Consider the following 17,047-nt stretch of genomic DNA (forward strand, 5'->3'; position numbering starts at 1 on the left):
TATCCATATAAATTATGTCATTCAAAGTGCTTTTGAACAGCGGAGAAACACTTTCTTATGATGTGTTACATTCATACGAGCAGACAGAGAAGTTTGGAGCAGAAGAAATAGAAATAAATCTTGTGTAAATTGTCAGCTTTACGCTAAGCTAAAATGCTATTTCTAGCCATTTTACCTGCACATGTTCCCAGACATGATCATATTTGTTTATCAAGAAAATTGTAAATCTTTTTTTCTAGTAAGACGTTTGACATTAGGGCAAAAATCATATTCTTGATATAAATGTTTTTATTGTTTTCCTGTAAAAATATCAAAAAATCCTTAAAACAAGTTCAATTTGATTTATCTTGTTTTAGAAACAACACTGCACAAGATATTTATGTTTTTCAGAGAATATATTTTTAACATGTGTATTTTGTCTTACTGTACTGGCAGAGTTTTTATAGTCAAAGCAAGTGAAAAAATCTACCAGTGCTGAAGAAGTAATCCAAAGTATTTAGATTACGTTACAGACCTTGAGTAATCTAACGGAATATGTTACAAATTAAATTTTACAGCATGTATTCTGTAATCTGTAGTGGAATACATTTCAAAAGTAACCCACCCAACCCTGGCTGCAAACGGATATAAAAACGAATTAAACAAATAAACATGCAAATACGTGTCGTGAGTCATGACAATCAGACGTTGTGTTGAGCGATAGAGACTGTTTGAGCGATCATGAGCACTTTCAGCTTCACTCCCTTCAATATTCTCACTCAGGTGCTCTCAATATCTCATCAGTCACTCATCTCAGTGCTGTTTTGTGAGGATTCAATCTATTGAACTATTAAATCAGATTAATATTAGTCACAATAACACTAATCACAGATGTAACTGTTTAACCTTCAATATCGGCACCGCGCCGTCACCCATTTGCTTAATAATTAGTGACCTGTGTTACAGCAAAACGCCAAAGACAGTAATATCATAGATATGAATGATTTCTCACTGGAGCAGTTTTAGAGCTTGTTATGAATATATTTTTCTTATTTTTGAATGTATCTCTGCTGTGTGTGATGCTCTCGTGTTTTTACTGGTTACCAGTATATCACAATGACCCTTTGATATTGACAACAGAACTATTAATAACGGTTTTCAATACAAAAAAAAACATTTTTGCAATTCACAATTAATGTAATTTTAATGTAATTTTTTAAAAACTTAATAAAAAGGTTTCATTTCTTTAACATTAGTTAATGCATTAGGTATCATGAACAAACTATGAAAAATATATTTTTACAGCATTTATTAATCAATGTTAGTTAATAAAATTACATTTGTTCATTGTAAGTTCATAGCATGTTAAGTTTAGTGTAAATAAATACAACTTTTGATTTTTTTAAATGTAATAGAATATGTTGTAAATAAGTTCATGTTAACTACAGTAATGTTGTTAAATAAGATTAACAAATTGAACCTTTTTGTAAAGTGTTACCATAATTTTAATGTGTGGGGCATAAACATATATCTGCAGCATGTAACTTGCAAAAGTGTGGCAAAGGGCACTTTTTTAAAAAATCGTTATCGCCCGATCTTAGTGTTAAAACAATCGGAGATCGTATCGGCCTCACATTTCCTGATCGGTGCACCACTAGTTCTTAATATGCAGTTGTTGCCCCTAATGTCACATAGCTACTGATATTTTTTCATTTAAGGCCAGTATGGCCTGTAAAAGAGCAAATAAACATCTTTTTGATTAAATCATTTATTCTTTCTTGACTGTTGCTTAAACAAATAAAAAAAATTAGAATTGACCCATTTGCTTGTAAACAATTGGCAATTGGAATGGGCCATGAAAAATCATGATCGGTGCATCCTTATCTATCAGCGCTGTGTTGAAACTCAATTCGAGCCCTAGTTCTGTGCAGCAGTGATTAGCTGCCGTAACATCAGAAAAGAAGGTCAGGATTAAAGGGTGGATGTGTTGAATCATTATTTACAAAACAATACACAGTAATCAGCACACTATTACACTGCCAAAACGTGGCAGACCCCTACTTTACATTTATATATATATATATATATATATATATATATATATATATATATATATATATATATACATATGTATAATCACTGAGCACTTAATTAGGAACACTATGAGCTCGAACCAGTCTGGCCATTCTCTGTTGAACTCTCTCCTTTCAACAATGCGATTCCATCCACAGAACTGCCGCTCACTGGATGTTTTTTGTTTTTGGCACCATTCTGAGTAAAATCTAGAGTCTGTTGTGTGTGAAAATCCCAGGAGATCAGCAGTTACAGAAATACTCAAACCAGCTCATCTGGCACCAACAATCATGCCATGGTCCAAATCACAGAGATCACAATTTTTTCCCCATTCTGATTTTTTCTGAAGCTTCTGACCGGTTTCTGTATGATTGTATGCACTGCTGCCACACGATTGGCAGATTAGATAATCAAATGAATAAGTGGGTGTACAGGTGTACCTAAAAAAGTGGTTAGTGAGTGTGTATACAATATATAGAGCATATATAGATATTTATACCATAATCTGTGCTAATACTTGATTCTGATTGGCTGGAATGTGTGCAGCACTTACTGTATAAAGTTATTATACAGTAAGTGCTACTTTTACTGTCACTGCCACGTTAGTTGATTATAAAAAAAAATCAACTAATCCCTCTTTTATTTAAAACAAAAGCAAAAATCGTGGTTACAATTAGTCGATAGGGCCAGTCCATAAACATGAAAATATATATTTTTTCTCTAAATTATAGCCACAAGATATAACCATTTTACTGTGCATGTTTTTAGTGTGAAAATAATTGCTTGCAGGGATCTCACCGTTACTTCATCATGGCAATGAAGTTGTAATATTGGATATAACTTTACACAGAGAACTTTAATAAGTTTAATGTTTACATTTTGCGGCTGTACTTTTAAAACAATGTGGTTTATGTGGACCCTTTTACTTTCATTGAAGCCACTTACTGTAACTGCAATTTTGTATTTTTAAGTCTAAATTAATATTTTGTGGTAATCAGCATTATGCCACAAATGCTGTTGTTTGAGCGTTACTTGTTTTAAACCAGGAATATTAATTTCATCTAGAAGTTTTCATACGACTAAAATAAATGTTGACCTAATTTACTATAGAACTTGCTGATAAAGTTTTTAATCAAGCACGAGTCCAAAAAAAGAGCATATGTTACTGATATTCTAGTATTGTACTTGTTATCCAAACTTCAGTTTTTATGACAATAATGGCTTCCTAATCGTAACGTGCTAAAAAGGTAATTACTCACAACAAATTGAGCTAAGCTTGTTTAGGTCGACTGCCACACATTGATTGGGATTGCGGCAAATGTTTAACATACTTTAATGTCAGTGTTGGATGTAATCAAACAACAAAGTAATTAGTTACTGTAATCTAATTATGTTTTAGCCCAAAAAAGTAGTGTACTGTATTACATTTTAAATTCTTGTAATCAGATTTCAGTTACTGACTTTCAATTCATGTAATTACTTTTAAGGGAATTATAGGGTTATGCTTATTTCTAATATATTATTTATGTAGAATATATTAATTATGGCCCTGTAACGAGTCATTGTGATGGAGTGTTTGACTTGTAACCATGAACAAGGAAGAAATATAGACATTATATAGAATATGTTGAGCAGATTGGTGTTTTAGAGAGTAACTTAAAATTAAAGTAATTGTAATGTTTTTACTTTTTCAATAAAGTAATAAGTAAAGTGATCTGATTACAATTCTATAGAAGTCATTTTTAATCGATTACTATTTTTACGTAACTTACCCAGCACTGTTTAATGTATTATTTATAATACTTCATTGCATTTCAAATGTATTGTCACATTGAATATGTCCACTTTGCCCAAAATCACTACAGATTAGCAAATGGTCGTGGTGATTTGTAAAACAGTTGAAGCAATGATTATGAAATTATGAGCCCCCACCAAGAAACGTACAAAGTAATTAGTAATAATGGAGGGTCACATCACTGTAATAGAAACCCTCTTATAAAACAGCAGTACGCGATTAAGTTTCGTGTCAACGTTTCAATTATTGTAAGTGCGCGATTACGATTGCATCGCTCTCAACCATGTGCTGAAACCTGGCCTTCAACGTCCCTTAGGAGAATCATGTATACTAATCATGTATATCTTGACCGGATTGGGTGTCTATGCTTGGTTTAGTTAAAAAAAAAAAAAAAAAAAATTACAATTTTTTTAACCACATTAATAAAGAAGACCAAGTTGTTTGTGTATTGGTTTAGTTATGTCGTTTGCAATAAAAAAAAAAAAAAACAGTACTGCACGTGTATTTGGCATGAACAAATATGGCGTATATTTTTAGTACGAAGCATAGTCTTCTGTGATTTAATTATAAATCTAGGTTGTTACTAAATTTTCATATGACACATGTGACCAACATGTATTTAAAATGCCTTTACTTTTAAAGGCACATAAAAAGTCAAATGACACCTATAGAATACAAAACTGCACTTCAATACAACACTCATGATAAACAAGGCTATTGCATAGATTTCTACAGCAAATGTGTGTCATTCAGCACCATTGTGTTCTTCTGATAGATCAAGACAGTGTGTTTTTATTGTGGCAAGCAAATTCAAACACATTTCAGTATACAACTCAAAGGTCCCCAAAAACAATGTAAAATTCACAGAACAAATGTACACTTTTATCACATATATCACATCTAATGCATTCATTACACAACAAGTAAATAGCACACCTGACCTCTCCTGTAAAGGCCTATTAGTAACCTGCTTTCCAAAACACAATGACCAGTCTTTGTGCATGCAGTGTAGCAGATTGCTGCAGAATTATACTATTAAAAATGTAAATCTGCTCAGATAACTCACAATCTTTGTAAAAAATGTAAAACACTACCATAAGAAGAACAAGGCAAGAAAGAAAAATCACCACACAAATGCGATTTTCAAATATGCCCTGAACTACACAAAAGTTATACTCTTACTCTCAAAGTCCATTGGTCTTACCAAACTAAATACCAGTAACAAGAATATTTACTATTGGAGATTCATTTGAGAACAAAGTAATAATGTAACTTGGCTTGCCGTTACATACAAATAATGTTAAGTTCAAATAAATTCTTACAAGTTTCAAATATGCACTTTATAAAATTTGAGAATTTTACATTTTGAAGTTAAAAAGCATTTGATGAGTATTGTGCACATGTATAATCCTCTTAACATCAATGGGTAAAACTTTACAATAAGGATGTATTTACTAACATCATCTTACTACATTAGTTTACAAACAATACATTTTTAAGCACTTATTAATATTGTTTAATTGTTTTTTTATTAGAAGTTGTATTTGTTAACATTAGTTCATGCATTATGAATTGTTAGAATAAACAGTTGTATTTGTATTAATGAACCAATATTAATAAATGTTGTATATGATTATTGTTCATTGTTAGCTCATGATACCTAATGCATTAACGAATGCTAACAAATACATCGTTAACAATAATCTTTGTGATTAGTCAAAGGCATTATTAGATATGGTTTCATTAGCCAGTTTGTCTAAACATTCAAGTAGGTATAGCTGCAGGCTGGAGATCTCTAAATGGGGCAGAATATCCAAAAGAGGGTGGGGTAATTTCAGAAGGGGCCGGGTTACTCTAAAGGGGGGTTGCGCCAACTCCGAAAAGGGGCGTCACTTCCACTCACAGTTAGGGTCAGGGAAAGGGTTAGGTTAGGGGCTCCCTATAGCTTTGCTGGTGGTTTGGAGCTCCCACCCCTTTCTGGAGCTCTGTCTGCAGCTATATCATTCTCCAAACTTTGGGCCCATAAATTATTTTTATAAGTTGTGTGTATTTACACAGTTTAGAAGCCACCCAACTGTGCAGAACTGATTTTCTTTGTCACTTTCACTGCTGCTGCATAAGCAACTCTGAACAAATAAATTATAACTTAAATACTAGCCAAATCTGAAAACAAATCTGAAATCAAAATAGCACAATGCCCATGGCATCTTTAGGTCTTAATTGATCTCAAAATAGAGACACATGGAGTTACAACTACCTTTAAACAAGATTCTTTGATGTTTCCAACTGAAAAGAGTAAGAAACTGGTCAAGTTATATTCTAAATGATCCATGACTAAATCTGCCAAGTAAATGACCTTCCACTACACCACACAACCATCAGATGTGTTGTCTGCTCCTGCATCCCTTACAGAGTCCACCAATGATTCCATCGCCTTCAGTTCGCCGTCTCCAGAGTTCTGGAGGGTTAGCTGCAATCTGGTCCAGACTTTGGGGTCTCCGCTACAAATGGCCTCCAAAAAGAGGTCAGTCTGAGCTTGAAGGCTCTTAAGTTGGGCCTGTGAACGTTTGTTTTGTCGAATAAGCTCCTTGGTACGCAGTGTGATGCCCAGCAACCCTGACCGATTCAAAATATTGTATGTGTTGCAGAAGCGCTTGCGTTTGCAAGAGCTTGGAGAGTGGGCCTCTGAGATGTTCTCTGCATCACTACTCTCGGTGACTGTTGTATTGGGACACTTTTGAGGTGATGAAGTGAGGAACGAGTCAGAGCAAAGCGAGAATGGTGAAGTAGTGGTATGAGGCTCCTGAGAATCAGAAAGCTTGGATGAGGAGTTTTCCTCACTCATGTCTGGGACAGTTTGACTGACTTCTCCCCAAGAGACAGCATTGGTGTCAACACTATAACCATCAAATGTCTCATCGTGCTTCAAAGTGGAACTCTGGAAAGTTTTATCACCATGACTGTGCTGTTGATGTCTTCCACTGTGGCTGTGGTTTGACTTCTTATTGATGGCACTGGGAGCCAGGTCGACTGCAAACCCTTGTGCAGGATGTGGGGCAATCTTTGGAAAGGTGCTTTGCATGGGAACATGCCTTCTGGAATGTTTCTGCTTGTCAGATCTTTGGGGGGTGCAGTCACCAGTGGGAATGACTGGCTGGAGGAAGAGAAGTGGAGATTGAGGAACCACATCTATTGAAGGGTTTAAGGTCCAAGGTTTTAATGCAGGAGCCACAGAGTTAGCCTGGAAGAAGAATTATCAATGAGCAGTTTTTCAAAATGACACATTCTCTTTAGCTCTAATGTTGTTGATTATGGCAATATTTTTGCAAAAATAAATTACGTGGTTAATTACACACATCACTGCAGTTTAGAAAGAGTTCAGTCCATAAACATTAAAATACACATTGTTTCAAAAGTATAGCCACAAGATGTAAACATTATACGTGTCAAAAGTATTTTAGCGTGATAAAATTACTTACTAACCTTATCAGTGTAAAGTTATATCCAATATTATAACTTTGTTGCCATGACATCACAAAGCTGGTGTCATGCTGAATTCTGACTCCTAGTATGGTTATGGTAGGTATAGGGGTAAGCCTTAGGAAAAGTAACCAATCAGGTAGAGTCTGATTTTGGAACAACACCGGTAAACTCAAAAAAGCTAATTTATTATAACAAAACTTTAGGTCTGTCACTTGATTAAAAATTGTAATCAAATTAATTACATGATGTGGTGATTAATTAATCAAAATAATTGCATTTAATCGCATGTATCAATATTTACTGTGAAAGGCCCCACAAAATAGATAATTTAATGCAGAATAATTGAATGTATATAATAAATATATATTCTGATAATCACAATACATTAGATTAGTGTGGCTGACAAATATAGTAGTATAATAGTGTGGCCTACTCTAGACAGTAATCGATTTTTATTTGAGTTTGTCAATCTCTCAGAAGACGCGCTTTGTCTGCACAAGTTAAAATGTTTGTATATGCAGTATGTACACATGCGTCAGATAGACGCTCTTGGAGATAGATTTGAATACTAAATCAAGCATTCGAATTTTGGATGTGCGCCAAACACTGATGATGACTTACATTCTTTGGCTAAAACAGGTGTACTGCAACGGATAAAAAACAGCTAGAGAGTTTCTCGAGGAACGTTTAACAGGTTGAATTTTCTTTTAAATTTACACAGCATCTAAAAAATGCATTGTTGCTGCATGAGACACTGAAAAAAAAAAAACAGCGAAAATTGCCGCATTGGTCGAAGATGTCCACTTAGCGTTTGCTTACAAAAAAAATGATGGACACATTCGGAGTGAACGTCCCCTAAAGGTGAAGGTCTCTGATGGTTTTGTCTTGACTATGCTTTGCTCTCCCTCAACATCTCGCAGCATAAGAATTAGGTCCGTTCATAGAACTGTAATTAAAAACACTGTGGTACTGCTGTCATTATAAAGCTTGAGTCTGTGGCAGTACTATGGCACAAGTATAGGCTACTGTGCAACACTAATGGCACTTTTCCACTGCAAGTTACGACTCTACTCGCTTTACTTTTCTGAGCTTGATTTTCCACTGCTGTTAAGTGCCACCTCAAAGTGGGTGGGATTATAGGCTGATCGCCTCTACTGCCGCAACATCTTCTTAAAAGCGACACAAAACAATAAACAATTACATCACTGCTAGCTGTTAGCTACTAGCTCATTGTGCTGCATAAAGCAGTTGTTGCATGGTGATTTTACACAAGTGTAACAGTTAAATTGGCCTGTTGTTTTAGAAGCAAGCTTCCAGTAGCTGGTCAACTAAATAAAGTAAATCTTCAAGCAGAGAACAGAGTTAACATAACAAAACATACCATCCTCCATCGTGGACTCCAGCCGTGGCTGTAGTCACTTTTAATTATTTTTTTTTACTTTTCCCTACACTGCTGGTAGGTCCGGTGGTAGCCGTGTGCGGCTAACAGCTGAGACACTTCCTGAAAGACTTTTTCGTTTCACGTCATTTGGTTCTTCGCTAACGAGAGGAATGTCTGCACCTCGTTTATTGACCACGGCGTAGTTTTACGCACAGCTGTCTCTTTTTACAATTCTAAAGTCACATGAGCATATGATACTGCTATCGCTGTTGCTAAACTTAAAACTAGCGTCTTGATGTCCTGTGTCGATGTCCGGTAAGTGTATAATGTTTAAGTCTTGTGGCTATAATTTTGAAACTGTGTATTTTAAATGTTTATAGACTGACCCCATTCACTTCCATTGATAGTGCCTTACTGTAACCATGATAACATGAAATAACATGAGGGACGATTTGAAAATATTTTCTGTGGTAATCAATATTATGCAACAAATGCTGTCAATGGAGTTTAACTTGTATTGAAGAAGGAACATTCCTTTAAATATACCAGATCAATCGCCTGCTTTAAACAAAACCATTTCTGAAAGGGAATGACAACTTTAATTGGCTGATCTCCAAAAGAACTTATTCATAAATAAAGGCTTTTGATATAGATTTAAATGCACAATATAAGTTGTGCTTTTCGGTGTGCTTTTGCCTTTTGCAGCTGGCTGGCAGGATAATATTATTTCCTGAGCAATTCAATGTGCATAAAATCATAGCATTCATTGACCAATTTCACAGATCTTCTCTTTGACAGGCTGTATATTGACATGTTTTATAAAATAGTGAACAGTAGATTCTAAGGAGCAACTGCTCAGTATTCAATCAAAGCATTGCAGTAAAGAGCTGTCATTACAACACATTACACATATATGGCTTTAACTCTGCAACAGACACAGATGTGTGTCATACACTAAAACATTACGAGGAATGAAGCTATTGTTGTTAAGTGACAACAAACAGACAGCATCAGCCTAGTGTAAAATACCTGCTTGAGGAGAAAGTTTTTCATTACGATCATAGGAGAGATGCCTGGATGTGTGCCAGGAATAAAAGGCACCTGTCGACACGTCTTCATCCTGTGTAAGGCAGTGCTGCGCGGTCCCATGTCTTCAAAGTCTGTTTGGTCCAAAGCACTGAAATATCCTGAACTGGCATCTATGGTTTGAAAGATTAGGCTATATTTATATACTGCTAAGAGTAAGATGCTGCAATTATGTGCAGTTATACACCTATATAACTATTTAATTACTGACTATATTTCATTATTATATTCAGCAATGGGTGCATTTGTTATAATCATATCAATGCATTTTTGAAAGACATGTAGGGGTAAAGAAATCCACAATATAAAAACAACACACAATGCCAGGAAATAAGTTGAGTGGCAAACCTGAATCTTTGTCGAACTCATTGGATGCTTTCCGTTTGTTACCCATGGTGAATCTTCTCTGGCAGTCTAGTTTGTTCGAGTTCAGTCTGATGGGAAGTCCTTCTGCGCAGTTACTGAAAGCAGGACAGAGCCACCGGATTAAATGAAGGAAAGTCAAAACCCTGAAAGAGAAGAGGCCAGTGTAATGAGAGTACATTTATGACTCATGTCAATTAAAGGGATAGTTCAACCAAATATGACAATTGTCTCATCATTTACTCACCCTCATGCATGTATGACTTTCTTTCTTCTGCAGAACATAAATGAAGAAGAATATTTCAGCTCTGTAGGTACATACAATGCAAGTTGGTCCATATAATGCAAATAAATGGTAACCAGAACTTTGAAGCTCCAGAAATTACATAAAGGCAGCATAAAAGTAATCCATATGACTCCAGTGGTTAAATCCATGTCTTCAGAAGTGACATGATAGGTGTGTGTGAGAAACAGATCAATATATAAAGCCTTATTCAAAAATAGATTAAATATATCCTTTTTACTATAAATTCTCCTCCCAGCCCAGTAGGTGGTGATATGACCAACAAAAGCAAATCATCAAAAACAAAAGAAGAATGCGAAAGTGTAAGTGGAGATTTATGGTAAAATAGGACTTAAATATTGATCCGTTTCTCACCCAGACCCATCATATCACTTCTGAAGACATGAATTTCAACCACTGGAGTCTTTTGGATTACCATTCACTTGCATTATATGGACCTACTGAGCTGAGATATTGTTCTAAAAATCTTCGTTTGGGTTCAGCAGAAGAAAGAAAGTCATAAACATCTGGGATGGCATGAGGGTGAGTGAATGATAAGAGAAAATCAAAAACAAATAAAGAAAAACAAATAAACCCAACAATATGTCAGATGCAGAGCACACCGAGTCGCATGAAACCACCTGACGTTTTGTTAGTTATGTTTTAATGCAAAATACATCTTAATATTGAAAACAATTGGCAAAAACAGTAACAGGCTGTTTCATATCTAATGGTTAACAGTTTATACATACGAATACATAACTAAATATCTAGAAACTAGTACTGCAGCACTTCATAAACGATGCCAGACACCTCCGTAAACACACACTACAGAACAAAACACGCGTTTTTCATGACTTACCAAAGGTACTTCTCTTTAGGTTCCGCTTCTCGTTAAGTCCCGTGTACGAAATGAGGCTTAACTTGTGAAAACAAGCCTTATGTTTCTCTTGTTGTGGACATTTGATTGCCTAGAGTGCAACGTGAGTTTATAACTGTAGCTCCGCCTTTACTGCTGACCTATATGGCTGTAACCAGGAGAACCGTTTATCATCACCTCTTTAACAATGCAAGACCCGCCCCTTTGTTTTGCATATCGCCATTTGATTGGTGTAGATCTGAACCCTTGCGACTGTAAACGTGACTACAACATGTGGCGTGAAATTTGCAGTGTGACTGTAGCGTCTAGAATGAATAAAGCACGCGTTGCAGCGTCATCCTCTCTTTTTTCTGTTTACAGAATAACTCACCACAAACAACGATAGGCTGAAAACATAGATACTAACTATGAATTTCGACGCAATGACATTTCATGGAAAAGTTTTTTTCGAGTTGTGCCCAAACCTCTTTAGTATTCCTCAATCTATCTCTTATAAACAGTGTAAAACACACACACGTGTTGGGTTTCCATGTTTTATGGGGACTTTCCATAGACACAATGGTTTTTATACTGTACAAACTTTATATTCTATCCCCTAACCATCACAGAAAACTTTCTGCATTTTCAAAACCTTTTCAAAAAAGGTATAGTACATTGTAGCAGTGACATTTCTTCAGTGGTGTCACATGAAAAGATATAATCAAATATTTACAAAAATGTGAGGGGTGTACTCACTTTTGTGACATACATTATGCGGACAATTAATTTTATCATGAGTATTTTAAAGTGTTCATGGGATGTCATAAAAACTGGAAGCAGAGCAGGGAGATTTTAAAACAAGAGTATTTATTTTATAATTACAGATCCTACCTTCAATCTGTGGATGTACCTATATGCCTTTGTCCTCATGAAACTCCAAGAGACAACCATTACAAATATCTCTGTGCAACACCTCTAACCATCTTCTCATGTCATTTACCCATCACATTATTGTTAAGGTGAGCAGATATTTGAGTGTTAAACCGGGACGTTGGAGGGGTGACTATATTTATACACACACCTGAATCCCATTGAAAACCTCTGGAATGTGATCAAGAGGAAGATGGAAGGCCACAAGCCTTCAAATGTCAAAAAAAGCCGAGCTGCTTGAATTTTTGCGCCAGTAGTGGCATATAGTCACCCAACAGCAATGTGAAACTGGTAGAGAGCACGTTAAGATGCATGAAAGCTGTGAATCAGGGTTATTCCACCAAATATTGATTTCTGAACTCTTCCTAAGTTAAAACATTAGAATAGTGTTGTTTAAAAATGAATATTAACGTCTTTGCATTATTTGAGGTCGAAAACACTGCATCTTTTTTTGTTATTTTGACCAGTTGTATATCTGCAAATATATGCTCTAAATGACAATATTTTTATTTGCAATTTTGGAGAAATATTGTCAGTACTTTATAGAATAATAATTAAAAAAAGTAAATTTTACTCAAACACATACCTATAAATAGTAAATCCAGAGAAACTGAAAATTTCACAGTTAGAATTTATCTTGCACTTTTTGCATAACAGAATAATGCAGCATCACGTGCAAAGGTTCTCAATTAACCATTGGCATTGTAGAAATGTGATATTCGTTATGATCCATGAATTTTTTCCGCAAGAAAAACATCCAATTACAGGGGATTATCGAGATAAAGTCAATGATATTCTGCCTCTATGATGTCATAATGGTGGATCTATGATGTCATATTAAAGTCTTTCTGATGTCATAATGGGGCCTCTGCAATGTCATAATGCAGTCTTTGTGATGTTACAATCGGGATTTCAGCACACAAAAGTATTAACAATGTAAAACAAAAAACAATTCTTGTAGATCTTGCACAAACTCTAATATAGGGAATTAATAAATGTTATTTGCTCTTTAGTCATCTGATTTTCCTAAGTGGTATATTCCAAATCTTTTGAAGCAATATGATAGGTCTGGTTGAGAAACAGACCAGTTATTAATCACAAAAAATCTTGACATATGCCCTTGCTCTGCTTGACGTGTTTGCATGTTCATGCGAAAAATCAACATGGATTTTGATACAACTAGAAGCACAGCGCGATTTACAACAAAGGACACAATTGTTAACAAAGATTCCAGACAATTTTGGCGTGAAATAGCAGATGCATTTTTTTAACCCGAGTTGAAGCCTCAGTAAGACAGAGAGCACTGCAGACTAGGTGATATAAGCAATGCCACCAGCAGAAAGTCTGCAATGAAAGTCTGTAGAGTAAGCATGTTTTGAGAGTAACATATTAAGGCTAATGTGGTTTCATCTCGCATTTGTTTTCCATTTTACAGTCAGTGCGGACTGGTGGCGAACAGGGTTGTTTTGGATTGGATGCTAAAAACTAGACAGAACTGGGAAGTTCTATTGTCAGAGCTGTAAGTGAGAGAAACCTCATTCTTCAAATGGACCATATGGTGGACTCAAAAATGCCGAAGAAGCCTTTGGACTGCTTTAGCATGCAAAGTGTTCACTTGTAAACCGTTATATTGTTACCATTATATTTTATTTCCAATGGCATTACTCAAGAACTATGCCAGTAACTCTCAGAAATAGGAATTAATCTCTGTCCTAAATGTTACCTTCCCTATCTGTCACTCACTCAATGTTGTGTCAATGAGTTGACACTAGGGGTCGCTCCTGCAGTGCCCAGACATCTCTAATCTTGAGTAAAGGCCAATGGCAATTGCCCCGGACATACGGGTATAAAAGGATTGACGCTGCCATCACACATCAGATATCTTCTTCGGAGCCGAGCGAGCATGTTCACAGAGCTGAATTCCTCCATTCATCTCTCTACGCTGTTCGATCTACGGCGCATTCCAGCGGTCCTCCCCCTCACACAACACGGTTGTGCTGAGGAAATACCCCTTGGCACGTCAGCAGCAGAAAACTACGCAGTGAACAACTTTATATATATATATATATATATACCTACGTATACATACATACATACATACATACATATACACACACATATATATATACACACACACACACATACATACATACATACATATATATATATATATATAAAACCACATAAGAGTTTAATTGCCTTTTCGTTTGTGTAGGTTTCCTGGTTGCGATCGTTACCTCTCCGCTTCCCACGGTCACTATCGCTGCCTCTCGTGTTGGGCACTGCCCACGCAGGGACAGCGCTTGTGGATGGATCACGCTCTCACTGCGAGGGCATGATTCTGGCAATGTTGCAGTCACGGCTTTCTCTCTTAAGAGGGAAAGCCACTCCAGCAGCTCCCAGGCAGCTGTGAGCATCGGGATGGAGTGGAATCCTCTGCTCCCCCCTGAACCCTCGCGGCCCGGTGATCGGTCCCGGGCTCCGAGCACCGCTTACGGCAGCACCCCGCCACCGTACCTTTCTTCCCGGAAGTGCATGATGAGCTCACGCGATCACGGCAGGTACCTTTTACTGCCCGGACCCGGTTCACGGGCTCGTCCTCTCTCACTACCCTCGACGGTGGAGCTGCCACGGGGTGCTCGCCGACTCTCCGGGTTCTGCAGGCACTTATACTCCTCGTGACAGCCCTCCCTGGTGAATTCACCTGAGGAAGGACCTTCTTCCTCAGGGACGGGGCACCATCTGGCACCCTCGACCAGACCTCTGGAATCTCCATGTCTGGCCCTTGCACGGGATGCGGAAGACTTAAGTGGCCTACCACCCGTGGTGGTAAACACAATCACTCAGGCCAGTGACAATTTTATCATCAGGTTTCTGAGAGACGCGAGGTTGTTAAACTCCCCCAGGCCGCGCCTCATTCCCTCATGGGACCTCTCCGTGGTCCTTTGGGGAGCTCCCTTCGAGCCCCTGGTGTCAGCAGAGATAAAGGTGCTCTCTCTGAAGACCACCCTCCTGACGGCGCTCAACTTCATCAAGAAAAGCTGATCAGGTGGTGAACCTGCAAGCGCTGCCTAAGGAGGAGGCAGATCCAGCCTTGGCATTGCTGGTTCGGGTACAAGTATAAGCATAAGTTCGGGTCAGCTGGCCGGGTAGAAGTATAAGCATAAGTTCGGGTCAGCTGGCCGGGTAGAAGTATAAGCATAAGTTCGGGTCAGCTGGCCGGGTAGAATTATAAGCATAAGTTCGGGTCAGCTTGAGGTGAAGATGTGCGCACTTTCCCCAGTTGCATTCGCAAGAAGTGTGAACCCTGGACATTCTTCCTCCCTAGCCCCCGTCGAGACTTCGGAGAGGCTTGCTGCCACCCCAGTACAGGTGTCACCGAGGCTCCCATACTGAGGTAAGTGCTCCACATGTGCTGGTTGTCCCCCTAAGCAACCCTGTGTGATGTATATTCCGCAAAATGGTTTCCCTGCCGGTTAACCGCGTCTTCCTTAGGCAGAGGGCCCTCTATCCTTGGTCGCCATGTTTGTAGTAACTCCTCCCCCCTTGGGTAGGATCTACCATGACGCCGCTCTACCCGATGTGCTTCCGCTCCTAACCGGTAAAGACCATGTGTTGTATTCCACCTAAAATCCCCCACCCCTCGGGGCCGGGTGTGGTCTCCGCGGTGTCCTCCTCTTTGGAGGGACACCCCCCAGGCGAACGATGTCATTCCTTTTTTGGGGGGGAGAAAATAGAGAGAAGGCCACAGCAGTCCTTATACTCCTGAGCAGTTAGCTGCTCCCCTAGGTGCAGGGGACCGCTTTATGCCTGCCAGTGTGTTGCGCAGGTAGTTATGCGACAAGCTTGCTGAGTTGGCTACGAGGCACAAAGAGGTCTGTCCGTCTCGCACCGCCAGTCTGCATAACTCGGTTCAGGTCTTGTGGCATTTTCCATTGGGACCCCTAGTGTAAACTCATCAACACAACATCGAGTGAGTGACAGATAGAGACGTTGTGTCCCTCTTGCCACAACACTGAACCAACTGCTGAAATGGCCAGATATTTGGCTCGGCTCAGTGCGATACCTGATGTGTTTTTGCAGCGTCACTCCTTTTATACCCGTATGTCCGGGGAGTGGCATGCATCTTCCACACGCCAATTCCATTGGCCTTTTCTCAAGATCAGAGTTGTCTGGGCTCCGCAGGAGCGATCTCTAGTGTCAACCATAGACTGTAAAAAAAAGATGGACAACGCACCTTCGCACTTTTCCATTGGTGAGAACTTAAGCTGCCAGTGTCCCGATATGGCGCTGACATCTTGGGACTTGAGTCAACACAGTGACTCAGTGACTACTTCGCTCAGAGAACCTGTCAATCACAGCTGTCAATCATGATGTCACAGCACAGTTTTTATAGCATCAAATAACTAACTAAAAACACACTTATTTTGAAAACACACACTTGAAATTACATCAATGTGATAGGAACTACAGTAAATGACAGAAACTATCTTTGGAAAAAAGATATGTGAAGTGTAATTTCATTGTTTAGTTGGTCTCACGTCCCGTTGAATAACATGGGGAGGCGGGGTTTATGACCTATACTAGGACCAGTCACCGGGGGGCGATCGAGACGTTTTGGCATCACTTTTGAGGGCTTGTGCGACACACTTGGTGTCAACTCATCGACACAGCGTCTCATTCCCTCCATCAGGGAGACGTTTTTACATGATTGTAATACACTTGCATTAACATTCTCAGTTGCATCAATAGGAAGCAAAGACATAGCCAAGTAGAAAGTTTATATTCATAGAGAAAAGTACAGTATTTGTTTTA

At 38.2% G+C, this 17,047-nt stretch overlaps 1 protein-coding gene across 1 annotated transcript; it reads right to left on the bottom strand.

Annotated features, from left to right (window-relative positions):
• Positions 1 to 4,621: 4,621 nt before the first annotated feature.
• Positions 4,622 to 11,452, bottom strand: cipca (CLOCK-interacting pacemaker a). Its single transcript, XM_052145823.1, has 4 exons — positions 11,306 to 11,452; positions 10,146 to 10,306; positions 9,741 to 9,910; positions 4,622 to 7,088 (listed from the first exon to the last, which is right to left on the bottom strand). The coding sequence occupies exons 2-4, from the start codon at positions 10,189 to 10,191 to the stop codon at positions 6,210 to 6,212; spliced, it is 1,095 nt and encodes a 364-aa protein (XP_052001783.1). The 5' UTR covers positions 10,192 to 10,306; positions 11,306 to 11,452; the 3' UTR covers positions 4,622 to 6,209.
• Between the last annotated feature and the right edge of the window lie 5,595 nt (positions 11,453 to 17,047).

This window comes from Xyrauchen texanus, chromosome 16 (genome assembly GCF_025860055.1).
Source record: "Xyrauchen texanus isolate HMW12.3.18 chromosome 16, RBS_HiC_50CHRs, whole genome shotgun sequence".
Lineage (NCBI taxonomy): Eukaryota > Metazoa > Chordata > Actinopteri > Cypriniformes > Catostomidae > Xyrauchen > Xyrauchen texanus.

Excerpts from the sequence above, each read along its gene's own strand:
- cipca (XM_052145823.1), bottom strand. The coding sequence starts at position 10,191 with ATGGGTAACAAACGGAAAGCATCCAATGAGTTCGACAAAGATTCAG. Across the intron at positions 9,911-10,145 it reads TGAGTTCGACAAAGATTCAG|ATGCCAGTTCAGGATATTTC; the intron begins GTTTGCCACTCA and ends TTCAAACCATAG. Across the intron at positions 7,089-9,740 it reads AAAACTTTCTCCTCAAGCAG|GCTAACTCTGTGGCTCCTGC; the intron begins GTATTTTACACT and ends TTCTTCTTCCAG.